This window comes from Anoplopoma fimbria, chromosome 3 (assembly GCF_027596085.1).
Source record: "Anoplopoma fimbria isolate UVic2021 breed Golden Eagle Sablefish chromosome 3, Afim_UVic_2022, whole genome shotgun sequence".
Classification (NCBI taxonomy): domain Eukaryota; kingdom Metazoa; phylum Chordata; class Actinopteri; order Perciformes; family Anoplopomatidae; genus Anoplopoma; species Anoplopoma fimbria.
In genome coordinates, this window is record NC_072451.1 from 3,202,558 (window position 1) to 3,222,531 (window position 19,974).

Below are 19,974 nucleotides of genomic sequence, written 5' to 3' on the forward strand. Positions count from 1 at the left end.
TACATGCAGTCACATCAGTGTTTAAATCAAGTCAAGCTGTTTGCTCCTAAAGCTAAGAACTGTACAGGGATCAGCAGCCCGTTAGCACCAGATGCTAACGACATTTAAAATGTACCTGCAGCTGGTTCATGATTAAACTGGTGAAATGGTTTGATGGTGTAAACCATGATGGAGGAAAATTGATGGAAAGTGTCTGAAAGTCTTAAGGCCTGAGATGCTTCTGGGTTGAGAAGATGAATAAGAATCTAAATAAGAAGTCAAAAGGTTTTCGATGGAGACGTACTGAGTGCTGGCTGTGAAGTTTCTCCAGTAAGGTGTCATCGGTGGCTTTGGGGAAGTGACTCTCCTCATTCATCAGAGCCAGGAGACCCAGTTTCTATGGAAACACGGAGAAATCATCATCATCATCATCATCGTTGTTCTTCTCCTTAACGTTGTCATCATTACATCCGTTTTTTTCATCCTCCTCCTCTTCTTATTCTTAACTTTTTGATAACTTTTGTAACGTTTCTGCTTCAGTTTGTTAGTTTATTTGTCTGTTTGTCAGCAGGATTATGGAAAAACTACCAGGCTGATTTTCATAAAACTCAATAGAGTGGTGTATCATGGGCCGAGGAAGAACCTCCTAAAGTCTGGAGTGGATCGGAATGACGGGGCGAACACACACAGGCATTCTTTATAAGTTATGGAAACAGCATTGGTGGAGGTCTACGTTCTCTGATTGCCCTTCTAGATTAATCATGTTATCAATATTTGTAATAATTACGTGATTAAACATTTCGACTAAAAATAGTTTTAATGTTTATCTCCCAATTACATCAGTTCCTTTTCTTCTTGTTATAAAAACACTTCGGATGCATATCAGAAATAATATATTCTACACTACATCGACAACAATGTATCGCAAATAACTTAAATAGAACCGAGTTATAACTCATTTTATGTGGAACAAGTCTTATTTTCAAAATGTATTGCAAAAACATCATCCTACTTCCTTCTGTGTGTAACTTTACAGATCTCTCTTTTTATTAAAAATCACCCTCGTACCTTCTCGATCAGATCCAGACACTCTCCGTTGTCCATCCAGTTGATGTCGACCCAAACCAGGCCTTCCCTGCAGGAAACAACAACAACAACAGGGTCAGATGCATTTAACAACAGCACATGAATCAATGGAACTATTATTTTGATTTATTGGAGCGGCTCAGTGGACCTCAGTCGACAAACAACCTCCACCTACTTGTTGTACTCGAGCTGCTCCAGGGAGAAAATGTGCTTGTTAAAATATTCCTGAAGCTTCTCATTTGCATAGTTGATGTTGAACTGCTCAAAGCGGTTGACCTATCGGGGGGGGGGGGGGGAACAGAATGAGGCAGAAATTAGACACATAGAGAACACAGACGGAGAGATGATGAAGCGGAGAACGAGGAACCCCAGAGGTGTATTTACTGATTAATCAAATCAAATAAAACATGATTAAAATACTTGGGAGAGGAGAAATAAACGGGTGATGTTGTTGAGTCAATTAAAGTGTGCTTGAGTCAGGGATTTGATTTAATTTAATTCAGTTAAATTTATTAAACTTTATTTATAGATTCTGAGTTCCAACAGACTAAAGAATCCCTATTTTTTTCTTTTATTTCCTCCTCTGTTATCTATTTTTTTGTGGTTTTAGTGAGAAAGTGTTTGATGGTAAATCTCGCCACGAGTCCAAACACACCTCGAAGTTCTCAAATCCAAAGATGTCCAGGATGCTGATGGACTTGAAGTCCTCTTTGCCTTTGATGCGGTTGTTGAGTTTGCGGATGATCCAGTTGAAGCACTGAGAGTAAAGAGCCATGGCCATGGAGTCTCTGGAGTCCACCGCCTGCAGAGGAGAAAGGTACAACTCAGTAAACACACATCAGTCAGAGAGAACAGGAAGTATTATGATTACAGAAAAGTATTCAGTCAGAATGTATTTGTTTCTCCATTGCATAATATATATCTATATGTTTCAGACAAATGTTTATCACAGAAAAAAAGTTTAAACTTGCAAAAAGGTGAAGCCTGTGTAAGTACTCTTTGTATCTTATCTGTTCTATATTATTGTGAACTGAACATATTTGGGTTTTGAATTGCTTTGTCAGACAAAACAACATATTTGAAGACATCACCTTGGGCTCTGGGAACATGAGATATGAGATTTTCGATTTTTGTATTCACAACCAGGCTGGAATAGATGAGTCTAAAAAACCTTCAACACATCTCAGCCCAGATTTGGCCTGGAAATAATGACTTACACAGCGATACTGTGGAGGTCAGCTTCAGGAGTTCACTCACCTGCTCCACGGTGAGCGGGGTGGAGATCTCCTCGCCCCTGAGGATCATGGACCGGTGGGTCAGGACCTCGGCCAGCTGATCCGGGATCAGCCCCAGGAGGTCAGAAGTTCTGCTGAGAGCTGCTGATGAAGGGAACACACAAACACTACATCATCAGAGACTGAAAGTTATTTATTTAAAAACTCGTTACATTCTGCTTTTACTTTCAATATAAGTATTTTATCTAATTAAGCAGAAATGTTTCTTTCTGATCACATATGAAGTTTTTTTTTTCAGCATCATCTTACTTCTCTGCTCTCTCAGCCTTTTCAAACATGACCTTTCACTCCTAATATTAAACACATTTACATAATTCATTAACAAAATTCATGTACTTCACCTGAAAAAACAAACATAAATATACAAAGTTCAATGTATAAATAGCAAAAAAGAGAAATAAAGAAATGAAAAACTTCTCTCTATTGAGATTATGAGCTGCTACTTATAAAGTCAAGCTACTTAAACATTTAGTTCCTGACATACAACAGTAATAATTATCATTCTTATCAGGTATATGTAGACAAATAACTACTTAATAACTAATGCTGTTGTTATTCCTGAGAGGACAGTCTCAAAAACAAAGAAGGAGAAACCCTCTGACCTGACTTGGAGGAGACCTGAGCTCCTCCGGCCGTCATGAACTCGATGTTCCCCGCCTGGAGGATCCCGGCCAGGAGGCGAAGGATCTCCCCGATGTTCTCCTCCGTGAACTGCATCGTCCGCATTGCATTCTGGGAACCACAGACACACAAAGAAGGAAGCAGATGTTAAAAAAAAAAACTCATATCGCAGCTTTATGTTCTCACTGCAGGCGTTCAATTCCTTTTTTGGGTGTTTTGGAGGTTTGGACTGACGTGCAGATGTGGTTTCATACTCTGAATAAATGAATGAATGAGTTCCACACGGAAATAATGCATGCAAATATATGTGGGAAATCAAATGTTCTTGGAATACGATATATAACGTGCAAGTTTCCATAATCATTCAAAAAATCCAAATTCACATTTTTTAATAATTTGTCATTTTTTAAATCTCAAAATATTTAATACAAAATGAATCCCTGGAGTAATATGTCTGGAAAAGAAATCTAACAAACCTGACTAGATGATTTAAAGTAGTGTGAGTTTAATATGAATATTAAAGGTTAAACGTTTAGAGATGAAGCCAGCTGTGCTTCATACCTGAACATCCTGAAAGGTGGCGCTGTCGTTGATGGTCTTGTCGGCGAGCCAGCTGGACTGTCTCAGGTAGTGGTAGCTGTCAGGCTGGCCCAACGCAAACGCCTCTGTAAGGACACACAAATACAATTACACACAGATACACACAAATACACACAAATACACACAGTGAGTTTTACTGCCAAAGAATACGTCACTATTCAACGTTTTATGTTCTCCTGTATGCATCATGTCACAGCTGTAACCTCTGCTCATACAGGAGAACATTTAATTAATAGATATCACTTTGGAACGATTGTATTAAAGTTTTCTGAAAATGTTTGCTTAAATATGCGAATTAAGTATTATCTTGAAATATGAAATATGTTCTAATTTCTAAATGCTGAATAAAGCAAGGTTCCAAATTCATGGTTCATTCTGTTCACATATTAGAGTCAAAGGTTTGTACAGAGGGAACTTGGGATAACTCTCAAAATACTGATAACAGACATTGCAAAAAAAAAATACTAATAGATTTCACCATGAAACTTCCCCAGGTGATTAAAACATTCAGACAATTATTTTTTGTAAGTAAGTTTTCTGAAATGTTTTGTTTAAATATGCAAATGAGGCATTATCTAATGGTCACTTTTGGTGAAGTTAGGAAAAATCTACAAACGCAAATAGACAAAGTAGTAAAATAAATGTTTATGGAAGAAAAATAGATCAAAATCTCTAAATTGATAAGTGCATGAACAGCAATGTTTTTCCTGTAGAATCTCCCCTTAAAAACATTGTTTACATTTTGGTTTGACAAAAGTGGAAATAAATTATTAATTTAATTAATTAATTAATTATCAAATTACATATTGTTGTATTGAACTTATTTAATAATTTAATAATAATAATACAATTAATATCTTTATTATATTTATATATTTCTTTGTTGTTGAAAATTCTCCCTCTTTATTTATATGAAGTCTGGTTCAGTGGGACTCACCTCTCTGCTGGCTGTTGGTTCCTGCTAACAGGGCGTAGAAAATGTGGTAGTTCCTCTCCCCTGGGTTCTGTCGGACCACTCGGTTCTGTAGGGAACCAGAAGCACCGCCATTAAGTCCTCATATTCATTTATACACAAAACCACAAATGTTAAAGTGGTACTAACACCAAAATATATCTTCTGAGCATGAAACACTAACCCTCTGCCAGTTCGATAACATATTTAATCCTTGTAACACATGGATCAGAAGAGCAATATGACCCATTCATGTTTATGTTTTTCGTTTAAAGAGGTTTAAACATAGATTTTGATGGAGTGTCGCTTTAAATGCAATTACAGATATACAGAAGGAAGGACGCTCACCTTTTCTAAGAGGTCTGTGGTCAAAGAAGTTTCAGTCAAGGTAAACAACAGTTGGAGAACAACAGAGTTATGCAGGATTCAAAATAAGAAGTCAAATAATAGATTTTTATGACTTATAGCATCCTTAAATGCAGCGTCTGTCACTCTGCACATCGGTACGCTTAAGAGCCTCCTTGCCGACTCCTTCCTAGGAAACGTGCAGAGGAAAGGAAGCGTCTGCCTCTTAACTACCAGTTGGCTTTTTTAAAGGATACAATCGATGATTCTTCCTCCCTGGATGTTTCCCTTCTGGCTGAAGTGCAGCTGGACAAACTTCCCAAAGCGGCTGGAGTTGTTGTTGTAGACGGTCTTGGCGTTTCCAAAGGCCTCCATGATGGGACTGTATTGGAGACGGAGCAGGGTCAATAACCAGGCGATGAAAGAGGGCTTTCTGGGAAATGAAACTGTCTGAAACATGGGAGCGTTGATTTCATCACCTGCTCTCCAGCAGCGCCTCCTCCACGTGGGACGTCCTGTCTCTGGACGACACCTCCAGGGAGTGCTGGCTCATCGCCGACAGGAACTTCAGGATCAGCTTGGTGCTCTCCGTTTTCCCAGCGCCGCTCTCTCCACTGAGGGGGGAAGAAACACACGAACAATAAGATTAGTTATCTTTTTTTTTAGTTACGTTTTTTTGCCTCTAAATAAGGATCTCCCACAGTGGAGAGTCACATTTTAATTATCCTTTTTATCCTTTTATATTTTTTGATCTTCTTCTTGTTATTAAAAACAATATTGATGTTATTCTTCTTGTACTTATTGATGTATTAGTATTTTCTGTGGTAGTAGATAGTATCAGTATTGGTAGTATTAACAGCAGTAATAGAAGCAGTACTTGTAGTAGCAGTAGTACTACTAGCAGTGGTAATACAACCCAAGTAAACATGGCTACTGTATGTTTCACATGTGCAATTTGTACACGGGCAGCTGACGGCATCATGGGAAATATTCCAGCACTCAACCACTAGATGGCGCACTAGGACACTAGGACGCGAGGACACTAGGACAATTAGGAATTATAAATCCAGGATGGCCTGAACCATCAGAGTGATGAGGACACCTTCATCTTGATTGTCTAGAAGTGAAGACTGACGTTAAAGTGCAGAGAGGTGCTGAGGTTAGAGACGCATGACGGGAGGAAACAAAGCAGAGGAGCAAAAGTTCATGTTGAGCATCGTGTGTTTTGTTTCTATTTTTGTCTAGTTTGTTTATTTAATAAATATTTTTACATGAAGATATTTGTGCAAATTTCTGTGCTTATTCACTTTTAAAAAGTCTCGTTCCTCAGAAGAAATGCCAATGCTCATGTTGTCAGTGTTGATGAGTTAATATACTGTATCAATTATGTGTTTGCAGCCAAGTGACCAAAGATCACTGCAGCTTTAACTTTTACACAACAGTTGATGGACGTCACGGTGAAAGGAAACATGAAGTTTAAATGAATGTTAATTCAATTAAACAGCATCTAGCTTTGGACATTTTTATGGATGACAAAAACATTACACAGAGCATTAATTCAGTTTGCTTCCCAAAGAAGTTAATGCAATGAATGACCTTTTCATCTGTGATGGAGAACCATTTACTAACCGTACAGTAACACCATCACTGTCAGTACAGTGATGGTGTCCTTCGGGGTTTTGGCTGCCTGCTCTTTAAACTCTCCTCTAGCATTTTAAACATCATCCTCTCCGTCCACTGCGGTGATCGCCATGAATTTACACGTCAAACCAGCTGACAAGCCTCACCAGTCTGTAATCAGTCTCCTCCCACTGCAGGCTTTGTTTACACACCGACTGACTGGACGCAGACGTTTCTCCATTCATTATTATCGGAGCGTCTCATTCAGCAGATCAGCAGATCAGCATGGACGACTTTGTTTGGCTTTCATTAGGTTTTTTCTTGTTGCTGATTAAAACAGGTTTGTAGTTTGAGTTATGACGCATCGTGAGCTTTGGTTTTCCATCTTTATTGTCTTTACGTCTACGAGCCAGATAGTATCCAGGACGTGTTTGGGGAGATTTACATGGTCATATCTTCAAACTTCAATATTAACAGAACAGACTGCATCAGCTAACTGTATACTGACCTAAACTAAATGAACCCAATGCAACATGGCATCAGAATCAATTCAAATTGCTTTTACTGCAATTAAAGAAAAGGATTCTGGCAGAAAAAAAACGCCTTGCAGGTTGCCACGGCTTCCACCGTTGTGAAGGCATTCCATTTTTTTTTTATCAAATTTTGAATAAATTCTGAATAACAATGATATAAAACTAAGAAAATCAGCAAATCATCCCATTTAAGAAGATGAAACCAGAGAACTTCACAGCATTTTGCTGTTTAGATGACTTAAGTTAATAAATTCAATCAATTAACCTCAGTATGTTGTGTCGTTATATTCAATATAAATTACTAATTCCAAATATCATATCTTAAGAGGCAACAACATGAATGTTATCTCTTGACCAACCTTGAGGGGCCAGTGAACGCATCACAATAAACAAAATCTAAGAATCACCCATCAGAACTGCGGTTACATCGTACTTCTTCTTCAGTAACAGAGCTTATAAGAACCCCTCACACACCTCTAGTGACATTTAAGACAAACCTGGCAACCCACAGTGTGAGATCCAGGCTGGTCATGTTACTTATTAACCTGGAAACCAATTACACAAACACTAAGAGAAACTCTTCAGCTACAAATCAGTCCCAACACAATGAGACACATCATTCAACACAAACAGGACGCTTCACAGAAAAGAGAGTTCTTCACAGTGAAAAACACAGCAAGACCTTTAACATGTTAGTGGTTCATAGACAGACACATAACTACAGACACAGCTGTGTTTATGCATGAACAAAGGGTCGAAACACCAATAAGCAATGTATACTCACTCAACTGTTCTTATGATATCCTACAAAAAAGGGACTACTTTTTCTACTTTTTCATTTTCCTACAAAAGTCCAGCAACATGTCAATTTCCGCATGAAACATGAATACAGTCTTTTCAAAAATAAAATTCCATCTTAACGGAAACAACTCAGTTAGGTTTCGGCAACAAACGTACTTTGTTAGGGTTTAGGAAAAGATCAACGTTGGGAGTTTAAATATCCAAAGAATAACCGTGACGATATAATGCAAATTACGTGACTTTCCTCGTTTCACATGAGAAATTAAAGATTGCTGGTTGTTGGACACATCCTCCTCCCAATCCAGACCTGTGTGGTCTAAATACCTCCTCGTCTTGATTTTGTCATATGTGTGCAATTTCGTGGGATCTCTACGAATCACGGCGGATTCTTTTTTGCACGTTTAGCCACTAATCCATTCTTTTATGTTTTATTCTGTGTATCACATTACCTCTGCTACTTTAACATCAATCTAAAACTACATTACCAGATTATGTAACTACCAACCTGCAGTGTCTGAACATAAAGACTGTAAAACACCACTAAATGTTTCTTTATTTAATGGGTCACCAGTGGCGTGACGTTTGAGTGCATTGGTTTTTAAATCCCCTCTATGGTATCCTAAGTGTTGCTTTTCCCGTCTGTAAACATTTTATGACAGTAGGTGTGCTTCATTACAGGAACAGAAACTCTTCATGTGGGTAATGGCTGGGTGGCTCCCCAGAGGGCGATCCCAGCCGGAGTACTGTAAACTGAACTGTTAAGCAGCCTGCAGGCTGCTTCTCCTGCTGCACAGAGAGCAAGATTATTTTTTGGGGGGGGTTTCTAGTCTGATTGCAATAAAGACGCAGCGAGGAGAAGCTGGACAGAGAAGAGAGAGGGCAGTGAGGAAAAAGTCAAACAGTTTGCAAAACAAGAAGCGATGCAGATGCAGTCGAATTTAAATAATATTGACATACGAGTGTTGACCAGTAACAGATACAAACTGAAATTCAAACATGGCAATCCACGAAAGAATACGAAAATTCACTCAATTTAAATCTATGTATCTATGTTTTCATATTTTATGTAATTTGGATTTAGAGTTGAAATGATCAGTGAATTCATTGATTAGTCGGGCGACAGAAGAAACTTTGGTGAAAGATTCATCTGTGAGTCTTTTTATATGCATTTGCTGCTTTTCCTTGAAACTAAACTGAATATATATTTGGGTTTTGGACTGTTGGTCAACATAAACAAGCAATATGAACGCATCAATTTAGACTCAGAGGTTGTGAGGACCATTTAATAGACTGAACTATTGATAAATGAATCAATTAATTAAAAAAAAATGATGCGCAGATTATCACCACCTGGTCTTTACTCAGCTACCTTCATGAAATAATCACCTTTTATGTGTCCAACTGGGTCATTTAGACTTTTAAAACACACCTCCTTAAAGTTTAAGGACCTGCAGTCATAGAACAGATTACTGAGACATAAAAAAAACAAAGTAGAGGCCTGTTTTATGAATTAAATGTGAATGTTACATGGAGGCTTATGAGCAGCATATGTACTGACTAGAATACGACATATCCCTCCTCATGGTGCGTTCAGGGACTTTAGGTAACCTCCGTACCATAAAGTCCTGACGCTTTTACAAACATCCTCTCACCTCTCCTGACTCTCACCGCTGGAAACTAATCTAATAACGCAGAGATGTTCTTTGTTTCTCCTCCAGCTAAGTGAGAGATTTCTGCCTTTTAAGTCGTGAAGCAGGAAGCTGAAGTTTGGGATTATTGGATGTTCATATTCCAACAAAAACACATCATCTGGAATGGAGTTCTTTTTAGAGCAAAGCTCCCTAATAAAAATATTCATTCTGACGGGGAAGAAGGTAAAAACTAACATTCTGTGTTGAGTTATTTATTCATTCAGTGGTCAGATTATATTTCTATCATAGGCTGGCGATTCATCATGGCATGTTTTAATAAATTAACATAACATTTGTATTTCATTTTATGTCTGAAGACTATAAAAACTTATTTAATGACATGTAATTATAATGTATTTTTGTTTTATTTTTAGTAAAAACTATATTGTTTTTTATTCAATTTTTGTTTTTTAACTTAAATTCAACTTGGAACTTATTTGAAATAACATTTTGAGTTTCATAAGAAATGTTGTTATTTTTTTACACATTTTAAATTTTAACAAATTTGTAGTGATCCTGTATTTTGGGGGTTCCTTGCAGCTTTATTCTTGTTAATTTTACAAAATATGAAAGTCCGACTTTTTTTCAGACTTACAGAGTTTGTGCTGAAAGAAATGACACCATGTATGCACAGTAAGAACAGTTTAAATGGTGATGTATGAAAACAACAATGAAACAAAATCAACCTGGACTTTCATAATCTTGATGAAACAGCAAGCAGGGGGACTGTTTAGTGTTGCAGATGTTTGCACTCTTCTGTGCTTTCAGGTTTCAAACTCTACAGATTTTGTTTTCCATTTCATGGAGCGTGAAACCAGAACTGAGTGTTGTCAGGTTGAATATTGACAGAAGTGTAATTCGTAGTGAAAGCTTTATGTAAACATGCATGTGAAATGGAGAACATTCATACATACAGTACAGCCCAAACCAGTCTATCCTCATCATCTGTCTTGTGGACGGCATGTTGGGCAACACTGCTTGTTTTAGCTGAGCTATGTAAATAAAGTTGAACTTGAATGTCATGCATCGGCCCCGTACCATGACCGCTCATATCCCAGGAGTCAATGGCACATTCCTGATGGACAGGAAACAGGACTGAGGATAATGTAAACTCTCAGGGTGTCTGGATATAGCTGGAGACGTGACCACGCTGCACACGGATCGACGGAGAGGAGGTTTGGGTCGTTGGCTTCTTTGAAAGTTAATGTTTCAATATGAAATATTGCATTAGAGAAGCTGTATGAAAACGAAGACATTTGATAAAACGTCCTCATATGCGAAGACGTTTAGCATACACACGGAGGGAAATCTTTGTTAGCTTGCACTTCACACCAGTGAAAAGGTCGATTATTTTGTTGTCTAAACTGGGACCACATTTCTGTTGATTTCTTTCCTTTTTCCCCATAAAAAGGTTAAAATATTGAAAATGATTTTTCCCATCTGCTGTCAGTTCTTTTAACTATCTGCCTCGAAAGCTTAGCCCCGTTTGTCCTGGAAGATCTGCGCTTTTTGTCCATTATGTGCCATAAAGGAAAATTCGAGTCATGTCGGTCAGCTTGTTGGGATGTATTTTCAACCCCCTAGTGCCCAAAACTTAACTTTGCAGCTTTAAAATTTGCGTCTTTTAGCAAATGTGATGATACTTCTGTAAAAGCCCCCAAAAAAACAAGCAAAACCGAGACTTGATTTTATGTTTTTACTCATAAATTGACGAAAATCCACTAATTTGATCTTTTTTACTTTTATGGCATGTCCATGTCCTTTGTATTATCCCTATATTAATCATGTAAAATATATAAACCTGATTAGTCATTGATGGATGTGTTTCTCTAAATTCCCCATGGTGCCTTTCTGTCCTCTCCTGCTCCAAAATAAAGCATTACTTCTATTTTAGTTCAGGAAATAGAAGGGAAACACTTCACCACAGCTGATATCTCTTTTTTTAAGTAAGAAAGAACAGCTGTGTGGAATAAACTCTGTCTGTGTTGGGGTTTTTTCATTACAGCTGCAGAGAAACAGTGAATTCAAACACAACTACAGATCCCACCAGTGGCTCTCTCCAACAGCGGGTCAAACTTTTCTCTTTAAAGGTCTTGTTGTGTGTGACTCATTTAAATATCTTTGACTTCAGTGATGGCCAAATCTAAAAGGGCCTGCTAAATGTAACTCACTTAAAAAGAGCTCTGGAAGCATGCCGACTTCTCCCAACTAGGACACACACACACACACACACACACACACACACACACACACACACACACACACACACACACACAACAGAACCTTGCCTTTTGTACTAATCCCTGGCCCTCCACATGCTGTTGCCACCCAAGGTAACCCCCCCCCCACAGGCAGGAAGAAGGGAGTCTTCAGTGGAGCGACTGAGCGTATTGGATAAACTGCCCCCCCCCCCCCCACCCCAGGCCTTTTGTACCGAGCAGCAGAGCCAAAGAGAGAAACTGAGACGAGAAGTGGAAACGCAACGAGAGAAAAGACATTCCGTCTGCAGGTCATTTGATCTGGTTTTAAGACTTCTTAAGAACTGAGAACTTGTTTCTTCGCTGGAGAAAAAAAAAAACGTGAAACGATCTCATCAAACGACCTGCTTGTTTAAAGTTTGAGATTAAATGACTTGTTAAGGTGGACTGGAATCTCATCTAAAGACTGCCAGGCTGCTCACAGACTATATATAAGGAGAAGACGTAGTCACATGACGTCGGCCATCGGTTTCTGGACTGGTCGTTTTGAAGCAACGAGTTCTGCATTTTGGCCGTCGCCATCTTGTTTTTTAGCCGTCGCCATCTTGGTTATTGGCCGTCATCTACTGTTTTTCTTTGACTAGAAGTGATGTGTTATTATGAATCCAACCTGGGTTTTTTTTTCTCATAGACTTCTATACAACCAGAGGAGTCGCCCCCTGGTGGACATTAGAGAGAATGCAAGAAAGAAGAAGTTACGTCTACTTACATTAATAAATCGGTATATTTGTTTCTATCGTTGGAGAAGAAGATTAAGCGAGACTTGGAGACTTTCAGTCTGGAACCTAAAAAAAGCACAGAGTTTGTTTGTTCAGCCCCACAAACCTCAAGAATCCGATGTGAACTCATGAACGAAGCCAAACTATTTTACTTTGAGGCACTAGGACTCGTCCTCACTGACTCATGAATGCCTCTAATTAATGCGAGGCAATAAAAGAGACAAAAAAACAAATACCAACGTTAGTCACAGACCGAGAAAAGATCAGATTGAAATAACCGCTGGCTTCGTGTTACACCTAAAACAAACATAGACAAATATGTTTCCTTCCCATCATGCTCTCCTGCTTTGCTGGGGATGCATTCCAACCTTTGGTCACAGTCCAGTTATTATTCTGACTCGGTGCAGATAAAGCCGACAGAATCCCAGGAGAAAACCTCTCAGGTGTGTTTTTGCAGGGCTTTTGTGACCCCCCGAGGCCTGAGTAATTAACGAGGCTGGAGAGTCTTGAGTTTGACCCCACACCCACCTCTGGGGTCAGGGGGTCAGGGACAGACTGGAGGGTCGGGGGGGGGATGTTGGCCGTGGTGGATAACACCCTCAGAGCTTCACCATTTAATCACATCTGGGATGTTTTTGGACGCAACGGCAGCAAGTCAAAAGAATATCATGAATGAAAAAGTGTTTTTAATGCATTTTGACCCTAGAAACAAGTAGCAGTATAAAAACACAACAATATGAGATTTATTTTTTAAATAAGGATCTAGAACCTGCCATCTACCGGAACCTGCTGCAGAGATTTGTTTGTCTGGCTTATGGTCTCAATCTCTAGTTTCAAGTCTTCTTCAATACAGCATGATGTTCATTTAGTAAATGATGCTCCATTTAGAGTCAAACAGACCATAAAGCAGGGGATGCTTTAGGGGCGGGGCTACACACTGATTGACAGGTCGACACCAGAGACGTATACGGCGTCTCTACGTCCACAAACCAATGGTTGCCGTGACAACGACTACGTCCACTTCTCATGTCAGTCGAAGCTCTCGGTTGGTGTTGGGTTGAGGTCAGAGCTCTGTGCAGACTACTGAAGTTCCTTTTCACCAAACTGGGAAAACCATTTCTTTATGGAGCCGGCTTTGTGCACAGATGTTTTGTAATGTTGAAACCCAAAAAAAGACAAACAAAAACTGTTGACACAAAGTTTGGAAACCACTGGTGTCTAAATAACTGTTTTATGCAGCATTAAGAGGCCCAAACCAGAAGAAAACAACGTACGGTATCAGGTCATAAAAACATGCAGACTGTGTCTGAATCTCCTGTTTATTGCTTTATTATCCAGAAGAAAAGCTGCCATGGTGGCATTTGCTGTGTGCAATCAGCGTTTGGAGTCTTTCCAGGAGTTTCTTCGTTGGAGGTTCAGAACGAGTTCTTGCTGAAATCTGCTGCAAAAACACGACGGGGAGGAGGTGGGTGGGGTGGGTTCTATTAAAATCATGTGGCTTAAAGCGGGCAGGTATTCGCATCAGTGAAAACGCAGAGTAGCCTTCATGAGCATTAATGAGCAGATGCCTTGTGTTAGAGCTGTTTCTTCCTCCTCCTCCTCCTCCTCCTCCTCTTCTTCTCCTCCTCTTCTTCTTTTACACCAGCTCCTGTTTTATTCGCCTCCCTCCGCCTGGATCTGATTACCCACAATCCCTAAATCCGACGAGAAAGCTTCCTGCCTCGCCTGAAAGTTCCAGCCTGCGATTTATAGCTCGTCTTCCTCACCAGAAGTGATCGTTTCTCTGTGTGGGAGCCGCGTTACAGGTTTTACGAGGGTCCGCTCCGAGACGGCTTTGGTGTTTCTTGGGGGGACCGATGGGGGGGGAATGTGTGCGTGTGTGTGTGTGTGTGTGTGTGTGTGTGTGTGTGTGTGTGTGTGTGTCACCATTGTGAACCAGACCACGTACCATGGCAGCTGGACTTTGACTCAGTGTTAAACTGATCCTCCAACCAGAATCTAACTTTAGGTACACAAACATTATGAGCATGAATCCTGCATTTAAAAAAAACGTCATTGAGTTTGAAACACAAGTTGTTGGTTTACGAATGTTAAAGTGTTTTTTCTTGCCTCAACATATTCAGTTTCACTTCTATCACAGAGATTCAAATTACAGCAAAAACATATATGTAAGTGCTGAGTCACTTCATTGCTACCATAAAGGGTAAAGACACTTACAGCAGAGCAGAACACGAGATCTGACCTTTTGCAGGCTGCTAATCATATAGAAATAGAATTATATGTGATAAAATAATGCCAACTTAAAGGCTTCTTAGGCCAACTAATATTAAAGATCGTCTTCTTTTTAGTCACTTGAACGTCAAGCAATAAGCAATAAAGTCGAACCATCCTCTGTTTAATGATGATTAAACAGTGACAAACTTATTTTGCAATTCAACTGCCTTTGTACTTTCTTCTGTCACGTAACCAGTAGCTTGCTTAGTTCTTTCTCTTTACTTTTCATACTCGAAAGTGTTCTTTTCTGAGCTAGTGTTGTTGCAAGAAGACTTTGTTTACTGTAACTGTGGTTAACTGGTTTGTCATTCATCAAACAACCGAGGAAGTTTGGCTGCATTGGGGCTTTTTACTCCGACATGCTTCTTTTTTTTTTTTTGAGAAAAATCTGCTTAATATGCAGTGAAAATCTGTATAAACGTTGAGCGTATAATAATCTGTACCAAACCACTGTCAGTATGAGAAAAGTTGTAGGTTTTTTTGGATAATGATTGTCTGATCAGGGTTGCATGTTGGGTCCCAACAATGAACCCGAAAAACAGCCTCCGTCCTGAGCCCACACAGCCCAGCAGAAACCCTCAGGAAAAACACGGTAATAAAAAAAACAGTGAGTTTCAGCGCTCCGCCCTGTAATTATTCACAGCCTCACACATCCATCACCCACAGCAGCAGGGCTCCGGCCTCTGCTTCTACTCCACCTATCAAAGACAGAATCGCAGACCCAACACAAAATCTGACGTTCTAAATATACTAATTAAACGTAATAACATGCAACCACTAAATGTTGAAAGTTTTTATCGTGATAACATTTGGTCATTTTAATTAAATTTCAGGTCAGGTTTCTACTTATTTTGATCCACTGATGTTCCGTCTCTTTAAAGAGGAATGGAGTCTGAGACTTTTCCCTCAGCTGCAGATCCACTGCTGCAGCTGAGAGTTTAGTGCCTTGCTCGAGGGGAACAATTACCAGCTAGTTAACTACTCAGAGGTAGTAAAAGTAAAAACCAAGGGTTTAAAAGTAACACTCTCACTGGTTTAAGGTCAAGGGGTTTAAAAAAAAGCAAGTAATACTCAAACACATATGATTTTCATTAAAATCTCTATTTCTATTTAATTTAACAACACTTATAAGTTCATTTAAATTTTATGTAGCCATTATACAATAATTGACAATCTTGCATGAAGGTTGCAAGATATAGTATATTTGAATATGCATAGGTTTTAAATTCATGTTTTAGGGCTTTTGCTGTCATAATACGAAAAATAAACTTCAACATCTTGTACCAATTTTTGTGTCTTTTGTATGAACCGCATTTCTTTATTTACGGGTTTTGTAGTTGTTCATTTTGGGGAAATTTAAAGGGCCAGTTTATAGCATTTAGGAGGATCTATTAGCTGAAAATAACATTTATAACTATGCTTTCATTAATGTAGAATCACCTGAAACTAAGAACTGTTGTGTTTTCGTTGGCTAAGAATGAGCCGTTCATATCTACATATGGAGCGGGTTCTCTTCATGGAGTCCTCCATCTTTCTACAGTAGCCCAGAAGGAACAAACCAAACACTGACTCTAGAGAGAGACGTTCACATGAAGGCCAACGTACTTCTCAAACATGCTTCTAAACTGCAGTTTCTTCTCGGACACTCACGTTTTGGCAGTCTTGGAATGGGAGGAGTCAACGAAGGGGTATTTGGTTGGTTGCAATCTGCAAACTCACCACTAGATGGCACCGAACTGTACTCACTGTCCCTTTAAAGCGCAATTTAGTTTTTAAATATACATTTTTACAAGTAAAAAAAAAAAAAAGCATCTCGAAGAAGTTATTTGATGCTTTATCGATACACTAACTATTATTTGTAATTGTATAACCAGCTTGGCGGTAAAACCATCTTGTTTGACTTTCACGATAAAGTCAAAAGACGAAACTTTTAACCTCAAAATGTTCTTAAACAGCAGATTGAGAAGAGCAGTGTGTGTCATTTACTATTCTGACACACAGTCTACCACCAGGTTGTGTTTTAGCTGAGATAACAGTTAAAGGTCACGGCTGTGGTCTGTGGTTTGTCCTCCCTCTGCCTGCACAGCTTCATGGAAAAACTATGTAACCAAACTGGTGTTTTTTTCTTTTTTTTGTTGTGAAGCAACAGATTCTGCGATACATTAGGTGTTTTCATAAACTCCAGGACCTCAGAGGTGGTTGAAAAATGTTCAAGAAGAGATGATACTGCTGTAATCTTGAGGGACATTTGCTTGTTGCAGCATTAAAAGTAGCAGGAATCGTGGGAGAAGGACAAACAGGAAGTAGATCTGTGGCAGCGATACGTCTCTGTGGGCAGAATGGCAGCATTGTGAAGCTCGGACGCCTTTCCCAACGACCATATGACATGTTTGTGTTTACGCCTCGCTGTGAGCGCCCCGGTGCATGTTCTTCCCACCGACCAACATCCTGCAGCACAAAAGAGTTCCTGTGTCCTGAACAGAAGGACGGAGGCAACTCAGAGCAGAGGACGGCTGAGGAGAACATGTGAGCTGAGACTGCACACACGGAGCTGCTGGGTTTTCACATTTTAACAACAACACATGGGAGTCGTTCTGCTCAGTTGGTGTATTCAGGTCAAAACCAAACAAACAAGTAATCAGGTGACTGACAGATCTAGTAATGGGTTTTGCATTGCAGATGTCTCAGATTGTGCAGAAGTCCACATAAAGAGGAGGTCGGGCTGGATGGACTATCACAACAAACACAGGACTTTAACCCAGGAGACTGCTGTTAATGTTGCCCATGAAAACAAAAGTCTAATGTCAAACATTCCCTGTTTCCAGATCCTCACATGTGAAGATTTGGGCAGTGGGAATTAAAACATTTTCACATTTTTCTGACATCTTATACAAAAAAACGATGATTAAACAGTGACTTATTTTGCAATTCAATTGCCTTTGTACTTTCTTCTGTCACATAACCAGTAGCTTGCTTAGTTCTTTCTCTTTACTTTTCATACCCGAAAGTGTTCTTCTCTGAGCTCGAAATGTTACAAGAGGACTTTGTTTACTGTAACTGTGGTTAACTGGTTTGTCATGCAGCAAACAGCAGAAGACGTTTGGCCGCATTGGGGCTTTTTGCTCCTACATGCTTCTTTTTTTTAGAGAAAAATCTGCTTAATATGCAGTAAAAGTTGGTAAAAACCCACAACGTTGGGTCTGTAATAATCTGTACCAAACCACTGTCAGTATGAGAAAAGTTGTAGGTTTTTTGGGATAACCAAACAAACAAGTAACCAAGTGATAGATCTAGTAATGGGTTTTGCATTGCAGATGTCTCAGATTGTGCAGAAGTCCACATAAAGAGGAGGTCGGGCTGGACGGACTATCACAACAAACACAGGACTGTAACCCAGGAGACTGCTGTTAATGTTGCCCATGAAAACAAAAGTCTAAATTCACCTATCTCTGAATTTAATCCGTAGAATGAAAAACGTAACAAACAACCAACCCTAACCCTTTTAAGATAAACCATGATGCTTGTTGCCTAAAACCCATTGCGGTTTTCTCAGATTACGTTTGTGTTTGACAAACTAATGATATTTCTACAAAGGGATGAGGGCGGGTCACACTAACACGAGACTTTCACTCCGGAGACCGCTGTTCCTGTCCCATGTGAAAACAAAAGACAACGTTCACTTATTTTTTATCTAAATCCGTAGCTTGAATAAAGTAACAAACGTAGTCATTTTAGGCTAAACCATGATGTTTGTTGCCTAAACCCAACAAAGTCATTCTCTTGCGGTTTTTCTTTTTGTTTTGTTTCAATGTACAACGTTAACCACATGTTTCAACTTGGACCGTAATCTAAAAAAAAATAAGTTTCGTAAATGGAATTGAGAAAGCAGTTAAACATCATTCTGTAGGACACAGGGTTGCTTTGAGACAGAATTTAGATATTTCCGTTGTATTCATACTGTGCAGATATGCCTGAATTATCATGCAAAAACAATTCCGGTTTCTCTTAATTGGTTTTGCACTTGAAAATCTCGTTCCTGCAGAAAGCTGACAGTGAAGCAGGGATGTGTTTCTTGTGGACGAGCTCATCATGTTGATCAGCCGGTGCTTCAGCTACAGAGACACCAATCAGAGCATTGGCAACACTGGAGGAAGTGAACTAAGAATTCTCATAATTAATAAACAATGAGAATGAGATCATCATTAGCAGCGAAAGCAAAGCCGCCGCTCATAAACTCAAACCAGCTTACCTTTTAAATGGGGGGACACGTGTGTCTCATTACCCACAATGCCAATGAAACCGGGACCAAACAGGGCTGTAAACTCATGCCAGCTAATTGTCATTAAACTGCAACACTGAAGCACTGCCCCCCCCCTACACCGCCTAACTTATTCTGCTTAGTTTTACAAGTTTGCTGAACTGTTTGAGCTTGAACCCTTGAATGTGAGCAAACCTCCCACAGCAGAGCCGGACTGACCCGTGACAGAGACCAGACAGGAAAAGGTCCAATGTTGCTGAGTTCAGTTTCCTCTGGACAAAGGTGCCTGTTTTCCAAAAGTCTACAGCATTTTAAAGTGCTGTTTCTTGGCTGATCTTTGGTAGCTGAAGACTTCAGGCAAGACAAATATTCATAGAACAATTTAAACAAGTGCATCTTTGAGTTATGAATCACGCACCCTCTGAACCCAGAACAGCTCCTGGAGAACTCAAACATGTCTTCACTGCAGCAAAACACAGTTAAAAAGCCATAAATCATAAAAAAGGAAAACAATGCATGTTGAGTTTCTTTGATCATTTATTTTATAATAATTGGAAAACAACTGAATCTAAATATCCAACATTGTTCCAAGCTGCATAAATGTTACAATTGTTGGAAAAAGAATGGAGGCTCTACCGGCTACATATATTGAACTGTTTACACTTTTACACCCCTCTCTCTCCTCTCTGGCTACCATCAAGGTGCCACCATCAGACTCACACACTTTCATGCCTCTCCTCTCCTCTCTGCTCTGTGTTCAGCAGCCTGAAGTTCAGTCCAAGTTTCACAGAATGTTTTGTCACCAGACTGTTGGTCTCATATGAATCAATCATGGCTTCATAGTTGTGCTGAGGAGCTCAGAATTTATTGTTTTTTACAGAATCTGGTTACTTCAAATGGTTTATTTGGTGCAAGATTTTAAATGAGACCTGTAGAATATGA

At 39.4% G+C, this 19,974-nt stretch overlaps 1 protein-coding gene across 1 annotated transcript in view; it reads right to left on the bottom strand.

Moving 5' to 3' along the window:
- The window catches only part of myo10 (myosin X), a 151,230-nt gene that overhangs the window by 61,942 nt on the left and 69,314 nt on the right, over positions 1–19,974 (bottom strand). The window contains exons 5-15 of the mRNA XM_054624356.1: positions 5,358–5,492; positions 5,136–5,260; positions 4,882–4,895; positions 4,519–4,603; positions 3,543–3,646; positions 2,963–3,092; positions 2,323–2,444; positions 1,721–1,867; positions 1,241–1,341; positions 1,048–1,114; positions 284–376 (exon numbers count right to left, since the gene is read on the bottom strand). Coding sequence (XP_054480331.1) covers positions 284–376; positions 1,048–1,114; positions 1,241–1,341; positions 1,721–1,867; positions 2,323–2,444; positions 2,963–3,092; positions 3,543–3,646; positions 4,519–4,603; positions 4,882–4,895; positions 5,136–5,260; positions 5,358–5,492 — 1,123 coding nt within the window. The remainder of the gene's footprint in view (positions 1–283; positions 377–1,047; positions 1,115–1,240; positions 1,342–1,720; positions 1,868–2,322; positions 2,445–2,962; positions 3,093–3,542; positions 3,647–4,518; positions 4,604–4,881; positions 4,896–5,135; positions 5,261–5,357; positions 5,493–19,974) is intronic.